This window comes from Sturnira hondurensis, unplaced genomic scaffold (genome assembly GCF_014824575.4).
Source record: "Sturnira hondurensis isolate 20B ecotype Veracruz unplaced genomic scaffold, ASM1482457v3 Scaffold0007865, whole genome shotgun sequence".
Taxonomy (NCBI): Eukaryota; Metazoa; Chordata; class Mammalia; order Chiroptera; family Phyllostomidae; genus Sturnira; species Sturnira hondurensis.
The window spans coordinates 14,603,315-14,626,664 of record NW_028080496.1 but is presented as its reverse complement, the minus strand read 5'-3'; the positions used below and the strand labels follow the sequence as shown (position 1 = coordinate 14,626,664).

At 51.7% G+C, this 23,350-nt stretch overlaps 1 protein-coding gene across 1 annotated transcript in view; it reads left to right on the top strand.

Moving 5' to 3' along the window:
* The window catches only part of HERC2 (HECT and RLD domain containing E3 ubiquitin protein ligase 2), a 188,325-nt gene that overhangs the window by 128,904 nt on the left and 36,071 nt on the right, over nucleotides 1-23,350 (top strand). The window contains exons 56-70 of the mRNA XM_037053813.1: nucleotides 2,125-2,300; nucleotides 5,091-5,202; nucleotides 6,505-6,586; nucleotides 6,695-6,838; nucleotides 7,981-8,071; nucleotides 8,351-8,528; nucleotides 8,695-8,776; nucleotides 8,866-9,037; nucleotides 9,723-9,867; nucleotides 10,589-10,814; nucleotides 12,104-12,275; nucleotides 13,341-13,530; nucleotides 14,531-14,671; nucleotides 15,431-15,622; nucleotides 17,376-17,529. Of these exons, the coding sequence (XP_036909708.1) occupies nucleotides 2,125-2,300; nucleotides 5,091-5,202; nucleotides 6,505-6,586; nucleotides 6,695-6,838; nucleotides 7,981-8,071; nucleotides 8,351-8,528; nucleotides 8,695-8,776; nucleotides 8,866-9,037; nucleotides 9,723-9,867; nucleotides 10,589-10,814; nucleotides 12,104-12,275; nucleotides 13,341-13,530; nucleotides 14,531-14,671; nucleotides 15,431-15,622; nucleotides 17,376-17,529 (2,257 nt within the window). The remainder of the gene's footprint in view (nucleotides 1-2,124; nucleotides 2,301-5,090; nucleotides 5,203-6,504; nucleotides 6,587-6,694; nucleotides 6,839-7,980; nucleotides 8,072-8,350; nucleotides 8,529-8,694; nucleotides 8,777-8,865; nucleotides 9,038-9,722; nucleotides 9,868-10,588; nucleotides 10,815-12,103; nucleotides 12,276-13,340; nucleotides 13,531-14,530; nucleotides 14,672-15,430; nucleotides 15,623-17,375; nucleotides 17,530-23,350) is intronic.

Genomic DNA, 23,350 nt, shown 5'->3' with positions numbered 1-23,350 from the left:
TTGTATTTTAAGCAAATTAACAGCTACAGAGTTAATTAAATCAATCATTGAGATTGCTATTCATAAGAGATGCATTAACTTTAATCAACTGTCAGACAGCAAGTTATTACAGAATATTTGCTGAGTGTAGAATAGCGTATATCACATGTATGAGATGTATGAAGCATCTTGAATAATCAGAAAACTCATAACCCACTCTTCATCCCTCCAAGCCACTTAAGAACTGGAATAGCCCTGGTCAGGTGGCTCAGTTGGTTGGCTCATTATCCCATACACCACAAGGCTGTGGGTTCGATCCCTGGTTGGGGCATGTACAGGAGGCAACCAATCAATGTGTCTTTCTCACATTAGTGTTCCTCTCTCGTTCTCTGTCTCTCTCCCTGGCCCCCACCTTCCTCTTTCTCTCAAATCAATAAAAACAGCCCTGGCTGGTGTGGCTCACTGGATTGAGCACCTGCCTGTGAACCAAAGGGTCCCTGGTTCGATTCCCAGTCAGGGCACATGCCTGGGCTGCAGGCCAGGTCCCCAGTAAGGGGCACATGAGAGGCAACCACACATTGATGTTTCTCTCCTACTTCCTCCTTCCCTTCCCTTCTCTCTAAAAATAAATAAATAAAATATTGAAAAATAAAACATAAAATAATAAAAACATACCCTCAGGGGAGGACTGAAAAAAACCACCAGAATATTACCATTCTGTGAAGCTACCGGACATTGTAGCATTACCTACCCTATAAAAAAGGCTTGCTATGGGGTTTTCTACCACAACCAGAAAGGGAAGGTACACTGCATTCCCCACAAACCTAACGCCAGCTTCATCAGTCACCAGCATTTTTGCATATCACGTTCCACTCTCTCCATCTTTCCGCTCCCGCCGTTTTTTTCCTTCTGGACTCTTTAGAAGCAAGTCCCCAGAGTGCCCTTATTTCAGTAGTGTGTACTTGAGCATTCCTCTCTCAGAAGGACTAAGCAGTGTGGCCACATTGCCGTAGGCACACCTCACCGTCACTAACATCATATGTGCCCCACCCCCCATCAGTGTTGCGGTTTCCCAGGTATCCCGTTCACGCCCATTTGCGGTCTGTCCGTGGGAAGCATGATTCGCACAGTACCTGCAGTTCCCACTCCATTCCCTTGCTTTGCAGTTCCCTTGCTTTTCCCTTGTTGAGGAAAGAAAGGGACTGGGTCTCCTCCTGTAGGATTTCTCGTTTCTCAGTTTGGATTACCCATCCCAGTGGTTTGGTCAAGCTCTGCTTCCTGTGACGTCGTAGATAGACCTGAGGTCTAAGCAAGTCCCAGGGAGAAGGCACTGGCAGCGTGTGTGTCCTGTGCATCCCGCTGTGTCGGTCCGCTCACAGGAAGTCGGTGGCCGAAGGAGGAACGCCGTGACGCAAACACGTCTCGGGGTGGGGGCGGAGCCAGCTTCCACCCGCGGTGGCAAAGGCGTCATAGACAGGTTGTAACTCCTCTGGACCCCAGTTTGAACAAACCAGCGACGCAGAGATGCTGATGAGAATCTGATCGCTGGCAGCGTGTTAGATGGTGCCAGGGGGTCCCACTGTGGCTGTGCTGGCCACAGCGTGGAGATATTGTCTGTGAGCCCATAGTTTAGTTTTCGCCCACATACCGGAGCAGCCCACTGCCTGAAACTCCCTGAAGGGGACCCACACCGGAACAAAATCGGTTGTGCATTTGTAGTTGCTCAGCTATGTGATGGAGTCACGGGGCTCTTTGTACTGTCACTCTAATTTATAAATACTCACACATTTTCATTACGTTTTAAAGATCACAGAGCCTCTGTGAACTTCTTGGCCTTGACCTTCTTTCTTAATACATCTTGGTTCAAGAAAGCTTTGAAACAGAAAGGTTCACGGTAGCACAGTGAGGCTCTCAGAGTGTTTCATTCTCGTAAGAAAACCCACATGAGTCCCGCACCCTGGGAAGTTGACTCCTTTTGAAGGCAAACCCTACTCCCACCGCCAGATGTTTCCTCCCTTGACAGCTCCAGGACGGACGTCCTGACATATGCACACACTCCGTGTCTGACGCATCCTGCTCTCCGCTGCAGGCACTGAACGAACGTGTCCTCCGCAGAAGTCTGCAGCTCTCCGTCTTTGTGTCCAGTATCACAGGTACATTGAGATCGCCATAAAGCAGTGCAGGAGCTCCGGCATCGACTGCAAGATCCACGGGCTCATCCTGCTGGGGCGCATCCGCCCGGAGGAGGAGGATTTGGCTGCGGTCCCGTTCTTGGCGTCAGACAATGAGGAGGAAGAAGACGAGAAGGGCAGCAATGGGAGGTGAGAGGCACTGGGGTCTGCTGCTGCTGATTCCAAAATTGGCACTTCCACATGTAAATACTGAATCAGGTGTCTCCTAGGCACAGTGGTTAGACACCCGTGGGGATGGCACACACTTGTGGATTCTCTCACAAAAATGATCATTGGATTAATTTCAGGGACATGTTGAATGTAGGAAACACACTTTATTTAGAAAAATCGCATTAAAAAAGGGGAACTAAACATGTTTATTCTACTCGAAATATCATGTCTAATACTTCAGTATATGTATCCTTGTTTTTTTTATTTGTCCCTAATTATGTTTTCCTATGGACATGGTATTGCATATGTTTCATAGCCTTCTTTGCTAAGTGTTTTATTGCCTACTTTTGAATTTAGGAAATGTGTCCTGATAAAATACATGCGACAGAGTTTCCCAGGCGGACTGTTTGGAAGCGTGCAACCTGGTGGCATCACACACGCTCACATAGTTGCCGCCTTGGCCTTCTGTGCCCTGCTGTCCGATGTGCAGTGTTACCCAGAGCAGGGTCTCCTCTCCCACTACGCTCTCGTTTCCTCCCCCGAGTTGGTGACTGGTGTACGCATGCGCCCACCACGTCCACGGAGTGCCTACCATGGGCTGGCCCTCCTTTCCGTCTGTGGGTGCCTGTGCAGGAGGTGGGGCTCACAGAGTGAGATCAGAGAGACTCACGCACAGCCTAGTGGCCTTGCAGCCGCTGGCGCGCACAAAGGGGGAGCACTCTGTGCTTTGAGACTGGCAAGGAGCCTTGATCGGTTGGAACAAGGAGAAGTCTCTCCAAAGGTTGACTCTGGGGAAAGGTCAATTATCAGCGAAGTGGGCGGGACGGGAAGGAGCAGCCTGCACTGAGGACAAGGAAAGCTGGCTGCCGGCTTACCTGCCTGCGTTGCCTTTCCGTGCCCAGGTGTGGATGTGGGATTTAGTGGGGGAAGGGCTGTCTGGAGCCCCGCTCATCTCCCAGCAGCAAACAGCGACCCTCACTGTCCTCGGATAAGTTGTGTTTTCCTAGTTCAGTTGCCAAAAGTGGAATTGCTAAGTCAGAAGACAGGCAGAGCCTGTCAATGCATGTTGCCGCACACGCTGCGGACATGGCTGCCTCCTGGGCTGCTGGGCGCTGCAGGCCCGGCCGGCCACCTGCCCCTCTCCTGCGTGTGGCCTCAGTCCTGTGTCTCCTGCAAAGAAAAGGGCTCTGTATCATGAGTGGCGAGACCTGTGGTCAGATGGAGGGACTTCTCAAGGGCCCTGTGATTGTGGGTCTGGGTTCTGTCTTGTTTTATTCTGAAACCTTTGCACAGAAGTTGAAAAGGAAATAGTGTGTGTGACACCACCTCATCTAGAATCTGTGTGACACTCTCTGATACACTTCAAACTGATTGTAGCTACATACGTGAATTAAGGAAAATGCCAGTTTGCTTAAATAAATCACAGGGTTTTCTTAAGAGAAAAGGATTTTAGATTAGCATTTTGTTCATCAATAGCTACTCAAATGAACTGGGCAAATACGGTCAGTACATGAACTGCAGATGTGAAGTACCCAAAACCTCATTGACGACATTTTGACCTAATTGATTACAGTAACAAAAGGACTTCTAGATATTTGGATGTAATTTCTTTACTGTGGGGTATCATTCATTAGCTGATGACTCGAGGGTGAGTGGGTGGTCCAGACCATCTCCGGCCATCTCCCGTGTGGCAGCTTGTACCTGGGCTGTGCCCACAGTGACCACCGCTGGCCCCATTCCAGCTGGTCGATGTGCAGGTGGCACTGGTCACTGTGTGTCTGGAGTAGCACTCCCGGTGTCCTGTGCATATTTTCAGCTAAAAATATGTTCTGAGATGTTTCAGGTAATTGCAGCGTGCATGGGCTCACTCTCCAGTGCCTTGTATCCGAAAAGAGTTTTCCTACAGTTTTTAATCCCCAAACCATAAAAGTTTGACCTTTAAAGTCAGTATTAAAGAAACCTTACCCATCTAGAACCTGCTCAAACCCTGGGCTTCCATTCTGGCTTATAAAAGTAGAACAAAGCAAGCAAAAGCCAGGAACGACCCACAGAAGGACCACGTGGTTAGCACCTGGCATCAGACCACCCAAATGGAAAATGCAACCATGTCCCACACACTTCGTGGTCCCACGAGTTCCAGACCGGGAGTGCAGTATTGATTAGGCTTGCAGCCCACTGGGGGCAGGCAGGGAGTGGGGACAGAGCAGGTGGTGGGAGGAGCCTCTGGTGGGGGGGCAGGGAGGCGGGGCCTCAGCCCAGCTGGCCTATGTGGCGGACAGACGGTGAGATGGAAGAAAGTGGTGTTTTGCATTAGAGTGCCTCAGAGGTCACATCTGCTACATTATTTCTCCATGGGGGGGTAAGGAGATGACCGGACACAGTCTCAGCCCCAGGGGTGACTCCTGGGCCACTTAGCCAACATTCTCTGCAGTTACATCTTTATGTGTGTGTGTGTGGGGGGGTGTCAAGGTGACAGGCAGGGCCCGATCTGAGCTTGCACACAGCCACTGGGACCAACATGGTGGGTCACAGAAAGGTTGCCACCAAAACAACAGGCGGAAATAACACTTCAGTTAAAAGGTAGCAGGCTGAGCCCGTGGAACACTAATTCCTGTGTTTACTGTAGGGTTTACTGTGCTAAAACAAGACGTGGAAGAGTTCTCGTAGTGATCGGCAAACGGCACATGCACGTGCGTGGTCACTTTCCTGTGGTTTTAAACATGCCTTAACACTGACTGGCTCTGTCCGTGTCCCCTTCTCCTTGGTCAGCCTTGTCAGGAAGAAGGCAGCAGGGCTGGAGTCGGCGGCCACCATCAGGACGAAGGTGTTTGTGTGGGGGCTGAACGACAAGGACCAGCTGGGTGGCCTGAAGGGCTCCAAGGTACGTCCCTGTGGCCGCACTTATCACCCTGCCCCGGCATGGGCCTGCCTCCTCTCCGGTGTTTTTCAGATTGGCTCTCCAAAGTAATCCTGCCGTGGACTCACGGGCTCTGCCAAAGTTAGTTTCGGGCAAGCCTCCGTTTTGGGCAAATAGTGCAGTTTAGGTCTTGTTGCATTATTACTGTTGTATAAACTAGAAAATACAGTTTTGGAAAGATTTGATAAGCACAAAGAAGATAATTGTAGACTGTAACTGTGTTGATCCTGCCTTTGATACGTACGCAGTTTGCTCACCATGAACAAAATAGTAGAAGTGCAGAGGTGAGACGTGATTCAATGACTTGCCACTGCAGAGGGTGCATCTGAACTGGCCTGGAATCCAGTGTCCCTTCTGTTACTCAGTGTCTCTCACCTGGGTGGTCACAAACCAGTGCCCGCCATTCCTAGCGCCGGGAGCAGTTTCTCTGTGGCTTGGCCGTTGCAGGATTTCTCATCACCTGCTTTGTGGGGACGCTGAGTGGGAACATTAGAATATACTTACTTGATTCTGTCCTTTCAAGCACATTTGTATCTTTATTTGCACAGCCTGGGACCAACTCAGAGGTGGGCAGGGGCAGCAGTCCCCGAGAGCTGGTCGTGGTTGTGGGGGCAGCTGGGGGGTTCCGAGGACACGCCCGTGTTGGCACATTCCTTGGGAAGGAGAGGTGTGGCGCCCCCTAGGGGTTGTAGTGCAAACCTCTGCCACCCTCAGAGCCACTGTTACACAGTTCCTACCGCAGGAGTGGGAACGGGTCCCTAAGGGCTCTGAGAACTTTAAATTAGCTCACGTGCATCGGAATGGGAAATCTAAACTTCCCGGAGATGCCAGAGTCAGTAAGAATAGGCAGGACACGACCTGAAATACAGTGTTCTTTATCAGGCGTTTGTTTAAATCTTTACATTATATATGTTTATTTTTCACCTGTAATTACAGAGGTGTTTAAATGTGCCGCGTAAAGAAGCTAGGTCCTTGTCCTAGCATCCCCGTGTCCCGGTCCCAGCATGTAGCAGTTACCAGCAGATGGTCACAGCTTTGCTTTTACTTTCTACACACCCAACCCCTGTTTATTTCAGAGTAAATCTCAGAACCTCATCTCATCCTTAAACATAGTGTGTATTCCTAAGAGAAAATAACCTCTGGTCTATGTCATCATGCAAGTTAACAGTAATTCCTTGTATCATCTAATAAGGTTACTTGTGATTTTAAAAGTGTAAGTAAAACGATCTTTTTTCTCCTCTGCTCTCATGAAACATCTTGTTCTAGATAAAGATTCCCTCGTTCTCCGAGACGCTGTCTGCTTTGAATGTGGTTCAGGTGGCTGGCGGCTCTAAAAGTTTGTTTGCCGGTACGTATAATTGCTCCAGTATGGACATTTCTGGGAGTTGTGCTTAGCACTAAAAAACCAGTTGTCGTGCATGAGGAGTGAGCCCTGTCCTCGCTGTGGTTCCTGCAGTGACCTTGGAGGGAAAGGTGTACGCCTGCGGAGAGGCCACCAACGGCCGGCTGGGGCTGGGCATGTCCAGCGGGACCGTGCCCATCCCGCGCCAGATCACAGCACTCAGCAACTACATGGTCAAGAAGGTGGCCGTGCACTCAGGTACGTGCCCGGGGCTGCCTCTCATGCTCCACCAGTGATGGGGACCCTCTGCCAGCAGCACCCCCCAGGCACAGCTGTCAGTCTGGGAGTCCTGGGCTCAGCGTCACAGTGCTCTTGACATTGTCCAGGCTGTGCCTGGAGGTGCGCTCTCTGTCCTGGAAGGAGCCGTGGCTTCCTCTAGATTCCCGAAGTGTGCACGCACCCCAGCGATGACAACGATCCTTTCAAAGATCACACGCCGTCCATTTATCAAATCTGTCAAAGCTCCCCGTGGATGAGAACCAAACCTGATACAAAGCCTGGCCTTTGCCTGGGCTGAGGGGGTGCAGCCTCTCGGCAGTGGGGACCCTAGCAAAGTGCATGCTTGCTTTCCCTATAATCGTCAGGGTGGGTCCGGGGCAGTACAGCCCCTCCATGCCCAGCTGGAGCAGGCCTGCTGGCTCTCCCTCACTGACAGACCCCCACCTGAAGCTCTTTTCCACAAGCCTCACTTGTCTCTCATCTCTGCTTCCATCCTCTCTGGGCTGGGGAGTCTGGGAAGTATAGTTTCTAGCCAAGTGCATTGCTGCTCTCTTACATGGGTCCTGTGGTAAGGAACCCAGCATGATGTGTAGGGGAGGCCTGGGGGCCCAGGAGCTGGCAGGGACGCCGGTGACCCTCCTGCAGGGGCGGGTGGGCTGGAGCCAGGTTCTTGCTGGGGAGAGACCCTGGACCGATGCATCTGGGAAGAGTGAGCTGCCCCGTCTGCACACAGTGGCGTTTGGCCCAAGTGGGTCCCAGCTGGGGAGCAGTCCTCACAGGCTTGATCGCCCTCGCACTTGAGGGTTTGCCTGATGACAGGCATCCTTCCTCCTGCTTGTCCCTCTGAAACCCGATCTTGACAGATTTAACGTAGCATCAGTCCCATGAATGAAAGACATGATTTTGCTGCTGGTTGGCGAGTGAAATTCTTTCTAGGATCTTACCCTTGTAGTTTAATAAAAGCTCACTTATGTATCCATCCCCCTGAAACATCAGTCCCATTTTTACTCATTTATCTAACACGTGTTCTTTGAGTGCCTCCTGCACGCCGGCAGAGGAGGCGGCAACACCGTGGCCCCCACGTACCCACCTCTGACGGCTGCACCGTGTGCATGTTGCAGGTGGCCGGCACGCCACGGCGCTCACCGTTGACGGGAAGGTGTTCTCCTGGGGGGAAGGTGACGACGGCAAGCTGGGACACTTCAGCAGGCTGTAAGCGTGCTCCCCTCCTCACTTGCTAATCGGGGCTGTTACTGATGATAATAGCCAATGCCTATTGATCGTTCTCTCAGAAAAGTAAATGGCGGGGGCGGTGATTGATGAGAAGTGAACCTAGAATGTATTTTGAACATTACCCAGGAGCGTGGCTTTGCCTTACACGTTCCGTATTGAGGTGTGCCCATATTTAAGTGGATCCATAGATGTCATTTCCTTCCTCCTCTAAAAACAAGGCTGGTCGAACACAGGGAGTATTGTCCCAACTTGCTCTAGGAACTGCGACAAGCCGCGGCTGATCGAGGCACTGAAAAGCAAGCGCATCCGAGACATCGCCTGTGGCAGCTCTCACAGCGCCGCGCTCACGTCCAGTGGGGAGCTCTACACCTGGGGCCTCGGCGAGTACGGCCGCCTGGGCCATGGCGATAACACGACGCAGCTGAAGCCCAAGATGGTGAGTATGCCCTTTTCTGTGGCTTACGAAATGCCTACTGTTGGCAGATTTCCAGAGAGCGTAAGCCTCGAGTCTGGGAAAGTCAGTCAAGACAGGTACTGATAGGCTTTTCAGACCAGCTCAGAGCCCGGGCCTGACTCTGTTTCTCACGTTTGCGGTCGAGCAGGTGAAGGTGCTGCTCGGGCACCGAGTGATCCAGGTCGCCTGTGGAAGCAGAGACGCACAGACCCTGGCCCTGACCGACGAAGGTGCGCCCTGCCCTGCCCTGCCTCTGCGTTCCTGCCTGGGGAGGGGCATGGGCAGGCTCTGGGCTGAAGGGTGTCTTCCTTAAACCTAGGCTTGGTCTTCTCCTGGGGTGACGGCGACTTTGGAAAACTGGGCCGTGGAGGAAGCGAGGGCTGCAATGTGCCCCAGAACATTGAGAGGCTGAACGGGCAGGGCGTGTGCCAGATCGAGTGCGGCGCCCAGTTCTCCCTGGCGCTCACCAAGTCCGGAGTGGTGTGGACGTGGTATGTGTGCTGCCCGCCACCCCGCACACCTGCTATGCAGCTGTGCGCCCTGTCCTGCACCCACCTTAGAAGGATGCTGGCACCCTTGTACCCTATTTATGTATTTCATCTTGGGATCGCTGACAGCATTAAGGGAGGAGATTCCCACTGCAACTGAGTTGTTTGCAAACCAGCACCGAGGACGTTTTAGCCCAGTGTGTCTCCCCTGGTGAGGTGAGGTGTGTGTGAGGGGGCCTCAGCTTTCTCAGAAGCTCGGCAATCGCATGGATGGAAGACAGAGTTCCAGTTTATATTTTTCTGAGAGAGTTCGGGACCAGACGGGGAGCGCAGCACCCTGCTGATCGGGGACAGCATGAGGGGCTTAGCGGGAGCTTCATTCCCGAGGGGCAGCTTAAAAAGAATGACTCCTGTGAGACAGGACCTGTCAGAGGCATTTGAGGTTGTTTATTATGTTATTAATCTCTGTATACAAAAACCTGCATCAGTCACTTTAATGTTGGGAACCACGCTCAGAACCTTGCTAGAGAAGAGCAGTGTACGGATTTACAGCGCCGTGTCAGGGAGCTCAGGCGTGGTGGGCGGTCATGGCATGGAGCTGGCTCGCATGCCCTGGCAGAGAGTGTCTGCCTGAGGCACGTTGCCAGGCTGCCACCACATCCTGAGGCGCACCGTGACCTCCCCGCAGGGGCAAGGGCGACTACTTCCGGCTGGGCCACGGCTCAGACGTGCACGTGCGGAAGCCGCAGGTGGTGGAAGGGCTCAGGGGGAAGAAGATCGTGCACGTGGCCGTCGGGGCCCTGCACTGCCTGGCAGTCACGGACGCGGGGCAGGTAAGCGGGGGTCGGGACAGGTCCTTGTGTCAAAGGGGTAACTCGCCATGGGGTGGGTTGTGTCTCGCGCTTGACAGACCAGGAGCTGGGATACGGGGAAGTGTCCCCTGCCAATGCATGTTATAACAGAGTGGGCTTTCTGACTCTGAAGTCCTGGGGGGAGTGTGAGCAGATTGCCGCGGAAGGCCCTCCTGCTGCTAAGGTAGGAGCCGTATTTTACTTAAAGGGATGAATAGCCAGTGGGACATGGACGCGCTTCGTCCTGGAAAAAGTGGTCCTCCGGTGTTGGTCTTCCAAGTGGCCCAGTTGGTTGGAGCATTGTTTTGTACACCAAAAGGTTGAGGGTTCAATCCTGTTCAGGGCACACACCTGGATTGTGGGTTCGATCCCTAGTCGGGGTGCATGTGAGAGGCAACCGATCAGTGTTTCTCACATGGATGTTTCTCTCTCTCTGCCTCCCCGTCCCTTTCTCTCTCTCTCAAATCATTAAATACTGATTTAGTTGGGTGAGGATTAAAAATAAAATAAGATAGGGCAGTAAAAAATAAGTTACCGCATTTATGAAGAAGAGACTGCACCCTTGCTTCCCCTAAGAAAACAATAGATGAACTCATTGGATTGATATTAAGTCAATGATCATTTATAGTCATCAGCAAGATGTTTAAAGTTGAAACAAAATGTTCTGAAATGCAGAAAAATTCTGGCTCTCCCTGCCTAACAGGTATACGCCTGGGGGGACAACGACCACGGCCAGCAGGGCAACGGCACGACCACCGTGAACAGGAAGCCCACGCTGGTGCAGGGCTTGGAGGGCCAGAAGATCACACGAGTGGCTTGCGGGTCATCGCACAGTGTGGCGTGGACGACTGTCGACGTGGCCACGCCTGCCGTCCACGAGCCCGTCCTGTTCCAGACCGCAAGGGACCCTTTAGGTGCTTCCTATTTAGGTAACGCCCATTTGAATTTTCTGACTCCTCCCATTACGGTAGGGCAGCGTCATTGAAAGTTTAGAGCGCCCACCTGGTGCCCTGTGGGGTACCAGATCTTGTCACGTGACCCGTGGAGCGGGCGCTGGGCTAGGACTGGGCCTGTCTCTTGTGCAGCTCTTTCGATGGCTGTGGGTAGCTTCCCACACAGAGGCACCTGTCAGCTTCTGTTGCACCCTTGGCTGAGGTGCACGGGGAACTTCATATCCCCAGGGGGTTCCTGGGCAGACCTCTCCTCCTCTCTGATCCTGTCCTGTGGACCACACCCACAGGGGCCTTGCTCCCTCAGAGCTCTGCCTCCTGGGTTCACCACAGTGCTGCGCCCCACTGTCCCCCTCACCTCGGCAGTGAGCTGAGATCTGCATCCAGGAAGACTTTACTGGGATCACCTGTTTTTTTTTTTAGAAAAGATTTTATTTATTTAATCTTTAGAGAGAGGGGAACGGAGGGAGAAAGAGAGGGAAAGAAACATCAGTGTGTGGTTGCCTCTCATACACCTCCTACTGGGGACCTGGCCCCACAACCCAGACATGTGCCCTGACTGGGAATCGAACTAGTGACCCTTGGGTTCGCAGGCCCACGCTCAATCCACTGAGCCACACCAGGTGGGGCTACTGGGAGCATCTTGTCTTATTGCCAGTGTTTTAGATTCATAGCCTTACACTTCAACGGTAAGTACATATAGGTAGTTATTATAACATTTTAATTTTTTAAATAATTTTTTTAAAGATTTTATTTATTTATTTATCTTTAGAGGGGAAGGAGAGAGGGAGAGAAACATCAATGTATGGTTGCCTTTTGTGCGTCCCCTGCTGGTAGTTAGCCTGCAAGGAACTGGCCTGCAACCCAGGCATGTGCCCTGACTGGGAATCGAACCGTGATCCTCTGGTTCGCAGGCCCGCGCTCAATCCACTGAGCTATGCCAGCCAGGGCTCTATTATAACATTTTCATAGTTTGTACGAATAACATAGATTGTTGTGAATGAATTTTGCCAAAGTACCTGCATTGTTGTACAGTGACAGTGCACCTTCGCTGAAAGTAACTTCACAGAAGCTATGGAAGCATAAATAAGATAAAATAAATGCATTCTTTGTACTCTGAAAAGTCAGTGATGGACCTGACACCTCCGCTGTGGAATACCAAAGTGCAGACTGCGTTCTGTTTTCAAGCTAAACTGAGAGATTTGAATCACGGGAATGAACCAGCAGTGACCTTCAGAACTGGACCCAAACTCTCACTCTCTCTGTAGGCGTGCCTTCCGATGCCGATTCCTCTGCTGCCGGTAACAAGATCAGTGGTGCAAGTAATTCCAAGCCAAATCGTCCTTCTCTTGCCAAGATCCTCCTGTCCCTAGACGGCAACCTGGCCAAGCAGCAGGCCTTGTCCCATGTGCTGACCGCGCTGCAGATCACGTACGCCAGGTAGGCTTGCTCGCCGACGTTTGACATCCTGCAGTTACGTAAGCTGGGGTTTCGTCCTCTTTCTGATGGATCAAGTGTCTCAGATGGTGTGGTGTCACTGTCTTTAAATAATGTGCGTTTTAGGTGACGTACGCTCTGATGCTTGAAATTCGAATCAGAAAACCTAGTTAAAGTAGATTTGTACATTAAAGAACATTAAGCAGGAATCTTTGGGCACAGAGGGAGAATCTGTTGACACTAGTACTCAGAAGTGTTTAAGGCCATTCGAAATCCCCTTCGTTCAAATGCTCGGGAAGGCAGAGGAGTGGTAGCTGGGTGTTTCCCAGCCGCAGGAGTTACCGACTCTCAGTGGGTCGCGGTTATGGGCCTGGCGAGCAGACGTGAGTGCTTCCAGGAACGGCAGTCGCAGGCCACAGACCATGAGAGAGGATGTGGGGGGTGGGGGTCCTTGCTGCCTCCTGCGAGGCACCCCTGGGGTGCGGCTCTGATTCCTAGCCCAGGAACATTGTGCGGGAAAATCTGGAGACTCGGCCGCTCTCACTTCTGTGCTCAGCAGATTTCTCCTGTTACGACCTTGGGCATTCAGATGTTCCGTGTTTTTCCAAAAGTTTTATGTGTATCCTGTGCAAACGAGGGAGTCCCTCGGGTGGTGCCTGGCCGGTCTCCCGCCCGCTGCCCTCCGCTGGGGAGGGCAGCTACCCCAGGCTCCGCTTTCTCTCCTGACAGAGACGCCGTGGTGGGGGCCCTGATGCCGGCCGGGATGATCGCCCCAGTGGAGTGTCCCTCGTTCTCCTCCTCGGCACCCGCCTCTGACGTGTCGGCCATGGCCAGTCCCATGAACGGGGACGAGTGTGTGCTGGCTGTTGACATGGAAGAGAGGCTGAGCCCAAGTCNGATTTCTCCTGTTACGACCTTGGGCATTCAGATGTTCCGTGTTTTTCCAAAACTTTTATGTGTATCCCGTGCAAACGAGGGAGTCCCTCGGGTGGTGCCTGGCCGGTCTCCCGCCCGCTGCCCTCCGCTGGAGAGGGCAGCTACCCCAGGCTCCGCTTTCTCTCCTGACAGAGACGCCGTGGTGGGGGCCCTGATGCCGGCCGGGATGATCGCCCCAGTGGAGTGTCCCTCGTTCTCCTCCTCGGCACCCGCCTCTGACGTGTCAGCCATGGCCAGTCCCATGAACGGGGACGAGTGTGTGCTGGCTGTTGACATGGAAGAGAGGCTGAGCCCAAGTCCATGGCAAGAAAAGCGAGGGGAGGTAAAACTAAAGACGGGCAGTGTTAGAGCAGACGGGGGAAGGGCCAGGCAATCTCGTCATTCTGTCACTTAATTCAGAGTGTCTTCCTGCCTGTTGCTGTGATTTGGGGCTTGAATTAGAAGATATTCTCTACCCTAGCTGGTGTGGCTCACTTGGTCCCAGAAATTGAAAGGTGGCGCGTTTGATTCCCGGTCAGGGCCCATGCCTGGGTTGGGTTCGGTCCCCTTTGAGGGCATGTACAGGAGGCATCTGAGCGGTTGATGTCTGTTTCTCACATCCACATTTCTCTCCCTCTCTCTCAATCTCCCTCCCCTCTCTCTGAAATCAATAAGTATATCCTTGGGTGAGAATAAAAGAAAATACTCTATTTAAAAAGACTTTCTAGCATGTAAATGGAACTAGATTTATTCTTTGAAAAAGTTGCTATATGCGTGCCCTAGCTGGTGTGATCAGTGGATTGAGCACCAGCCTGCAAACCAAAGGGTCAGCAGTTCGATTCCCAGTCAGGGCACAAGCGTGGGTTGTGGGCCAGGTCCCCAGCAGGGGGTGCACGAGAGGCAACCACACACTGCTGTTTCTCTCCCTCTCTTTCTCCCTCCCTTCCTCTCTCTCTAAAAATAAATAAATAAAACCATTAAAAAAACATTGCTATATGCAAGTCCACAGCCCTTTGCAATTCTAAAACTTTGTGACTCGTAAAGCAAGCCGAAAGGTTTTGTGACTCATTTTGGGGAAAATTCAGCTTGAAGAGATATGAGCTCATGTTAGTCTTCTTCACGGGATGTATTGTGAATAGTCCTGGTTTCCCTGGGAACAGAAAAGCACCCGACTTCGCAGGGCTGCCCCCGACCCTGCTGAGCTGGGGCTGTCGGTGATGCAATCACTGCTGTAAAGCCGGGACGTTCCAGATGGCCGGGGTTGAGGGGGGTGCAGTGGGGAGCATGTGGGAACTGTGCCTCATGGCTGAGTTTTGACTCTTCCTGTGTGTTTCTTAAACTAGATTCTCTCCTCTGAGGATGCTGTCACCCCCTCCGCAGTGACCCCGTCTGCCTCCTCAGCTTCTTCCCGGCCCTTTATTCCGGTGACTGATGACCCAGGAGCTGCCAGCATCATTGCTGAAACCATGACCAAAACCAAAGAGGTCAGGGGCTTCTTGAATATTTTCTTTTGAAATAACTTCTCACGTTCATGAGGGCGGTGGGAGTAGCACATAGAATAGAACACGGCATCTCCTGGAGTCACCGTTCTCTGTTCCCAGTGCCAGCAGGCCCACTCTGTTGGGGTCAGAGCTGCGGGCACAGCCCTCCCCCTCAGCGCAGCACCATGTGTCCCTGTGGTTGGGGCATTTAACCCTCCCACCCTTGCAGGCTTTGCCCCTACATGGGCAAAGAGTAAATACTCTTACTTTATTTTTATTTTTTTCAAGGAATGAGATGATGGATAATGTGGTTTGCATGCCAGTGAGTCACTTCAAATAAGATTCTAGGCAGGATCTAGACAAAATATGAAAAGGTACCGAGTACAAGTTGAGTTGCTAGAAAACGCCCGGGGGTATCTTATGGGTGACGTAGACTTCCCACGCATGACCTCATCGCCAGCCTGCCGTGCAGCGAGCACTTGTGAGACAAACTTGGTCACAGTATTAATTGTCCTTTCTGTATAGTTTAAGCATCCCTTCTGACAAATGCTGTTATTAATTTAGAAAGTTAATGGGTGTTAGAAACAGTACGTGGTGGCAGAGATTTTAGGGGCCTTTCATTTCTGAATCTGGTATTTCATGGTCTTCAACGTCACATACAAAGTCCCTTATTTATCTGTGGTGGTCACTCACCGTTTGAGTTTCTGGGTAAGTTGGCGACTCTCTGTTAACTGTTCCTCTTCCCACTGTTGGTCTCCTTAGGATGTTGAAAGCCAAAGTAAAGCCTCAGGCCCAGAACCTCAGTCCTTGGATGAGTTCACGAGTCTGTTGGTCTCGGACGACACCCGCGTGCTGGTCGACCTGCTGAAGCTGTCCGTGTGTGGCCGGGCCGGGGACAAGGGCAGGGAGGTGCTCTCCGCTGTGCTGTCCGGCATGGGCACCGCCTACCCCCAGGTGAGCCCTGGGTCAGGGCGTGGGCCCCTCTCTCCATGTGCACAGCTGCTGTTGACGTCACATCTTACGTGGTGCTTGATTTCATTCTAGTAGGCCGCAGTTGAGGAGGATTCTGGGTAAAACAAGTCCCTTCTCTGTTAAATGTGCCACAGGGTTGCCCCCCAGTTCGCCTTTGACGTCACTTTGACATGGTTAGCTGTTTAGAAATTTCTAATTGTTTACAACGCTGGGTCTGCCAAGTTTTTGTTTGTGGCTTCTGGATTTTTTATTATGCTGAAAATATGCTTGCCACCATGGTGGTGTTTAAAGACATCCACTTTTCTCTAATCATTTTTGTGGTTTTATTTGTTAAATAAATATTTATTTAAAATATTTATTTATTTGTTTGTTTGTTTGTTAAATAAATATCTATTTATTTGTGTGCCTTTTTGAGCCACCTGAGATTTATCTTGATGGAAGGGATGAGTTAGGATCCAACTTTATTTTTTTCTAGATAACAAACATGTTGTCCCAATATCAGTAATGGAATTGTTCATCCTTTTCCTGGAATTTGAAAACAACTTTTAGTCATATTCTTAATTCCCGTGTGTATTTGGGTCCATTTACGGGTCCTCCTGTTCCATTAATCTAACTCTTTGTGCTCTAATATACCGCAGTGTTTTGACGGTTCCCGTATTCGGTGGAGCTGGGTCTGGGAGGACTTCCCGCCTCGGACATGTCCTGCACCTGAGCCTCCAGTGTGGTGGCCACTGCCTACACGTGGCCACTTAGCACTGGAAACGTGGAGGGTGCACTTGATGAACTGGAGGCTCCTTTTCTTTAAGTTGAACTTGAATTTGAATAGCCACATATGGCTGGTCTAGGGTATGAAGTGGGCATTACATGAGTATGTCCTAGAAACAGGATTGGTCACCTCTAGGGCCCCGGGGCTTTCTTAGGGACTTGTCTTTCAGCAGGTTTGCCCTGCCCTGCACTGCCAGGGGGTCTCATGGTGCGCCATCCGTTCCTCTGGGCACCATGTCGCCACCCCCGCACCATAAAGTAGGTGAGGACGGTGGCGTGGCCTGGAGGACACAGTTGGTGGTGTCGCACATACTTCAGGGGCTTGTTTCCTGTTGTTTATTTGGGAAGAACTAAAGCTATAGGTTCCTGCTTCCTAGTTTTCCAAGGCCAGTCACTCAGCATAATTCTGGGAGGTTAATGAACGGGAACAGTCATAAGCAAAACACTGATTTTGCACAAGGTTATCATGAGCGGGAAAGGCTGGGGCGTCCTGTGTCAGGAGCCCCCGCTAGGTGTGGGGTCGTAGCCCTGGTGCTGTCTGGCTGTGTGGCTGAGGGCTTCTCTCGTGCCCTGTGCTCCAGCTGGAACCCCGCGCCCCTAGGGTCCTGGCCATTCTGGTCACCTGTCTGTTCCTTCCCTCAATATGTTTGTTCCCAAAGCCAACGCCTCTTGTCTGGGGTGGACAGACACTGTTGTGGTCACAGGCATTTCGTTCCTGTAGTCGGCACCTGCTGAGTGGGTTTGTGTCCCGCTGCTGGTACCTCTGTCACCCCTGGGCGTCACAGCCCCACTGCTGGCCCTGTGCCTTCGTGATTTCATACTCGAGGAAACCAGGCCCTCATGTGAACTAGATTTCTCTATCCCCAAGTCCCCTGCTCTGCCACCCTGCCCCTGCAGAAGGATCTAGAAGCTGGGCAAGCAGAAATGGCACCCAAGGACCTCCTGATCTGCATGGTGCTTCCTCCCGCAGGTGGCAGACATGTTGCTGGAGCTGTGCGTCACCGAGCTGGAGGACGTTGCCACAGACTCACAGAGCGGCCGCCTGTCCTCGCAGCCCGTGGTGGTGGAGAGCAGCCACCCCTACACTGACGACACCTCCTCCAGCGGCACCGTGAAGATCCCAGGTACTGCGGGGGGCAGGGGGCCGGTGGGGGTGCTGCCAGCCTTGCCTCTGAAGCCGCATCCACAGAGCAGCTGTCACCGTCTCACAGAGCAGAGTTCGCAGAGTCGCGTTAGAGTTACTTCTCCCCACTGTTCTCAGGGAGGCTTGTCTCTTTTCCAAATAAAACATGGCAGAAAACCAGGCATCGCGAATGTTTCTTAATGACCACCAGATGGGTGCCCTAGTGCCCAGAACTCAGGGCCACAGCTAGCCCGGTGCCCATCCCAGAAGCCCTGCACCCTTCTCCTGCAGAGCGACAGGGCCCCGACCTAGAGCCGTCTCTGACCGGCATTGCTGGGCGGTTTCTGTTCCCCAGATGTGTATTCTCTTAAATCCCTTTTAATTAGTGATTTCCACCTGTTAAGTTTCTCTTAAGTTTTTGCCTCTGCTCACTGACTCACCTGTTGGGGAACGTGGGCCTTTGACCTGATGGGCTTCCAGGGCCTGGATGTGTGCACTCCCGCCTTACAGAGCCATCCCCCTGGCCTGTCTGGCCTCTTGTTTGCTGCATTCGGAGGCCCAGGTAGTTGGGGCCCTTGGGCCATACCTCTGGCTGTGGTCCAGCGTCTGGAAGCTGCAGGCTCTGCCGGTCCCGCTCTCTGATGATGTCAGCAGCTCAGCACCTGGGGCCGCTGGCCCGTGGGCATTGCCACGAGGTGCTCCTCAAATTTCTTCCTTCCTTTCTTGCTTGCATACCTCATGGGGAGACGTTGGCCCTTGCCCTTGGGCTGGTTCACCAGCGAGTCTATGGGTGGTTGGTCCCAGGACCCTCAGCGGATCGAAAGCAGTGCTAGCATTTTGTGTAGGGTTTTTGCCGCTCTTTTCATGAGTGCTTTGGTTTGTAGCTTTCCTGCCCTTTTTTTGTTGTTGTGAGCTGTTTGTTTCTATAGCTCTCCTCTGTGCTGCCTTTGTCTGGCTTTGCCACGGGGCCAGCTCTGGCCTTGGAGACTGGGTTGCAGAGAGCTCTCCCCGGCTCTGTCCTGGGAAGGCGTCTGGGTGGGTAGGATTGGTGCTCTTCTTCCAGTGGGTGGTAGACTCACCTGTGAAGCCGTCTGGGCCTCGGCTCCTGTCTGTCGGATGGTCTGTTTCCTTTGAGTCGGTGGGTCTCTTCTGTGCCGGGTTCAGCCTGAGGGGAGTGGTACCATCCACTGGACATACCTGTGGACATGCACCTAGGCCCAGCGGGCGGACTTGCCTCAGGCATCGCCCTTTCCTGAACCAAGGGTGCGACTGGGCTCACCTTTGTTCTTATCCCATCAGTGATAACCATGAGGAAACTTGGAAGAGATACAGGTTCACTACTTACAAGGCCTGGGGATTACATAGCACAGTGGGGCCACATGGCAAGGTCACACGGACAGAGAGAGCATGCATGTGGCCGGGGTTCTGCTTTTACTGGGGCTGGGGGTGGGGGCCTAGGGCTTCTGGGCTCGCTCTTATTAATGAGAATGAAAAGAGCGGTGATTTAAAGCGGAGGAAGAGAAAACTAGTACCCAAAGAGGCATTTCTTGAAATCAACCAAGATCTGAAAGGAAGGAGAAGCAGCGCTGGTGGTGGCCGCCGGGCTCTTCCACTAGGGCGCAGGTGCAAACACGAGGCCCGGGGGCTGAATCCCGCCTCCACCTTGTTTTCTCCGCCCGGCACCTTGTTTCCACCCGGCGGCAGCGCCGAGCTCCTTGCCCCTAGTGAAGGAGTAGTTACATTTGTACAGTCCTAAAATTACATTTGGCCCTTTGGAGGCAACAGCAAGGCTGATGTGGCCCCCGGTGACAATGCATTTAACACCCCTGCTCTAGTGCGTAGTTGGTGCCTCCGTAATCAGAGCTGAAGGAAGTCAGGCACTTGAATTATAAAAAAAGAAAACAAAGGCCAGGATTCAAACTACAGAGTCTTTCTAGAATTTGTTCATTTTATCCAAGTTGCCTGGTTTGTTGGCACGAACCAGCATCCCTGGATCCAGGATCCCTCAAAATCCTCTACGTTTCTGTTGGTTGCCTGGTTCTGATGAGAAACGGCTCTCCCGCGTAGCCCCTCGCAGCCTTCTCCTGTAACACTCATTCAGGCCAGCGCCAGAGACGTGGTTTCCTGCGCATGTGCAGTTCGGAAACACCAGCAGGGTGTCTATCGTGTAATGGAATCCTGATCCTGGGGGTTGGGTCAGGTCCCCCCACTTCAGGACCTGCCCCACTTCATAGAAATTCTTTGGCTTCTCTCCCATACCATTCTTAACTTGCCCCTGTCTCGTTCATTTGACATGAACTAAGGGGAGGGAATGCTGGTGGGAAGGGGTTGCAAAGCAGAGGGGAATAAAGGGGAGAAAAAAATATGGGGCAACCCCAGTAGCATAATCAATAAAATATATTTAAAGCAAAATAAGGACCGCCCCACCTCAGATGCCAGTCAAATCCAGAATTTCACCTGTACTCCTTGACTAGCCTGCCCTAACTCAGAGGTCCCCCAGCCCATCCTCAGGCTCCGTTACGGCCGGAGCAGCTCACAGAACTTAGAGCAACAGTTACTTATGTTCCCGAGTTTGTTAGAGGGGACGCAGAGGAACAGTTAGCTGGAGAGGTGCGTAGGGCGGGGCCTGGGAGGGTCCTGAGTGCAGGGACTCTGTCCCTGTGGGGGTGGGGTTTGTCCCCTGCAAGCAGGTGGCAGGTCCTGGAACCTCACTGAGCAGGGGCGTTCATGGAGCTTAATCTGCAGCCCCTTTCACCTTCCCAGAGGCCCCTCGGTGGGGTGGAAAGGTCCATCCCTCTAACCTTGTGGTCTTTCTGGTGACCAGCCACACCCTAAGTTACCTCGGTAGCATAAACGCAGGTGGGCCAACTCCAAAAGGCTTCCTAGGAGTGACAAAAGACACTGGGGTCAGGACATTTCTAGTTTTAGGAGCCAGGGGGCGAGACCTGAGACCAAATACGTTTCCTATGAGGTCACAGCAGTGCGGTCCCTTCTTTCCTTTCTGATTTCGATCATTTGTGTTTTCTGTTTTTTTCCCTCTTGGGCAGTCATGTTAGAAGTTTGTTGATTTTGTGGATCTTGCCCTGACCGGTGTAGGGGGTGGCCCAGTTGGTTGGGTGGCAGATTGCAAACCGGAAGGTGGATTCCCAGTCCCCGTACCTGCCTGGGTTTCGGCTCCCTCCCCAGTCGGGGTGTGGTTGGGGCGTGTGCAAGAGGCAACTGATTGGTGGATGTTTCTCTCACATCATTATTTCTCTCACATCGATGTGAGAAATAATTTCTCTCCCTCTCTTTTCCCCTCCCCCTCTCTCTAAGAATAGATAAGTAAAATCTTTTTTTTTAAGATTTTATTTATTTATCTTTAGAGGGGAAGGGAAGGAGAGAGGGAGAGAAATATCAATGTATGGTTGCCTCTCATGCGTCTGCTGCTGGGAACCAGGAACCGGGAACTGGCCTGCAACCCAGGCATGTGCCCTGACTGGGAATTGAACCGCGATTGTGTGGTTCGCAGGCCCGAGCTCAATCCACTGAGCTACACCAGCCAGGGCAGATAAGTAAAATCTTTAAAAATTTTTTTGCTAATCTGTTCATACAGCCAGTTTACAGTTTCATTAATTTTTTCCTTGTTTTCCTGTTTTATCTTTTATTGATTTTCACTGTGATCTTTATCACTTTCTCCTATCTGCTATTTTAATTTGCTTTTTCACCCCTGTTTTCTTAACATGGAAGCAAAGGTTATTGATTTGATACCTTTTTTCCTTTTAATGTGGTTTAAGTGACAGCTTTCCCTCCAGGCACTGCTTAGCTGAATCCCGTAAGTTATTATGTTCGGTGTAAAATATTTTCTAGTTTTCTTTTTAAGGTCTTTTGTTTGAACCATGGATTAATTACGGTGCTGTTTAAGTGTTTTGGGATTTTCCAAATTTCTTTGTTGTTGACTTATAATCCCATTATAAGTACAGGATAGACATGGAATGACTTTAGTTCCTTTAAATTTGTCGAGACTTGTTTTATAGCCTGTGGTCCTGGAGAATGTTTCAGGATGCTGAATAAGAACGCACACTCTTCTCGGGGGGGGGGGGGGTTCTGTGAATGTCTTTCAGGTTCAGGGGGCCGTGGCGGTGTTGCACTCTCCGGGTTGTTACTGATTTGCTGCGTGTTGTTAGTGTTGAAAGCTGCCGCGTCCTGAAATCCCCAGCTGCAAGTGCGGATTCGTCACTCCCTTCTTTTCTGTCAGTTTTTCCTCCATGTGTTTCGGGGCTTCGTTGTTAGGTGTGCAGACCTGTGTAATTGTTACACATTTCTGATGTGTAACATCTGATGTTTGACCCTCTTTTCACTCTGAAATGTTCTTTTTCAGTTCTAGTAATGTTTCCTAAAGTCTGTTTTGATTGTAGTGGTGTAGCCACTCCAGCTGTCCTGTGCTCGTGGTGGTGCGCTGGGTCTGTTTCCGTCCTTTGGTTTGAACTTCAGGTTTGTCTTTGGCTCTGCACCTTTTTCCTTTTAGTTGTATCTTTTTTCCCCCTAGTCTAGCCTGGCCACCTCTGCCTTCTGATAGGGATGGTAACACCGTTCACATCTATTGTGATTACAGATGTGGTTGCATCTGCATTTGCCACTTCGCTGTAGATTTTCTCTGTGCCTGATTGTTACTGAACGAAGGTTCAAGGAGGGGGTGCGATATTTGGCCCACCCAGGGATGCCAAAAACTTTTACAGAAAACAGGAGCCCCTCCCAACGACAGTATACTAATACCTACTGGGCTCGTCTATCCGTGGCCACAGGAAAGATATCTCTCAATGCCAGAGATTTGTGAAAAGGAAAGGAAAGGTTTATTTAAAGCTATACAGACTTAGTAGTGACCCAATGTCCCCATTAATATATATCAAAGTCATTTAAGATAACCATAGACGCCCACAGTGCTTCCTTCTCCCCCTGCCCTAATTCAGGGTACCGTATCTCAGGAAAAGAAGCACAGGTCTGTGTTTCAGGCCCCTGGCACCATCAGCTGTGTCACCGTCCAGGCAGGGTCTCTAATTACTCCAAAGCCATGTGGCACCTTCTCATGGCCTACTGGCAAAGAGTTCTTTCACCCTTCTTCCAGGCAAAGTCTCTCCTGCTTCCCAGGCTACACGGCCAAGGGGAGCACCCCAAAGCCATGTGGGCCTCTTCTACCAGAGCTGCAGGGGTCCTCACTCTGCCAAAAGCATGTGGCTTTCTTCTTCACCTGGTTGCAGGGATCTCCATTCTGGCAAAGCTTCGTGGTTTTCCCTTTCACCTGGAAAAGAGGGAGTCCGCACTCTGCCAAAACCATGTGACTCTCTCTTTGATGGCTGCTGTGTCTGCGTTTAAATCCCCGCGCCAGTCCTCCCCTGCAGCCCCATTTCCGACTCCTCCCACAATCGGTTACACCTGCCAGGACTCCCATACCCTCCCAGCTCTGCTGGGCTGCCATAGTGAGTCTGGGCAGGTGTGGCCCCATGGTGTGGAGCCAATCACCTCCAAGCTCTCACGCAGGCGCTGTCACTCAGGGGACCAGCCCCCAGTTACATCCTGGGTAGAAGTCACTCCCTTCTCCCTGGCTCAAAGCATGGCCACAGCTATTTAACGTATCTATGAAACCATTTAAAGATTATAGACATGTTAAATGACCATTCCAGAGGTTAGCTGTGAAACTGTTGCTATGCAAAACAGCTCTCAATGGCCCTGCTCCATGTGTCCCTTCCCCTAACTGACACCTGGGGCGGGGTGGGGGGGTGTGTGAGGACATCTTAATAATATTTCCTGGACACCCTGAGCTCTGGACCCTATTCCAAACCCTT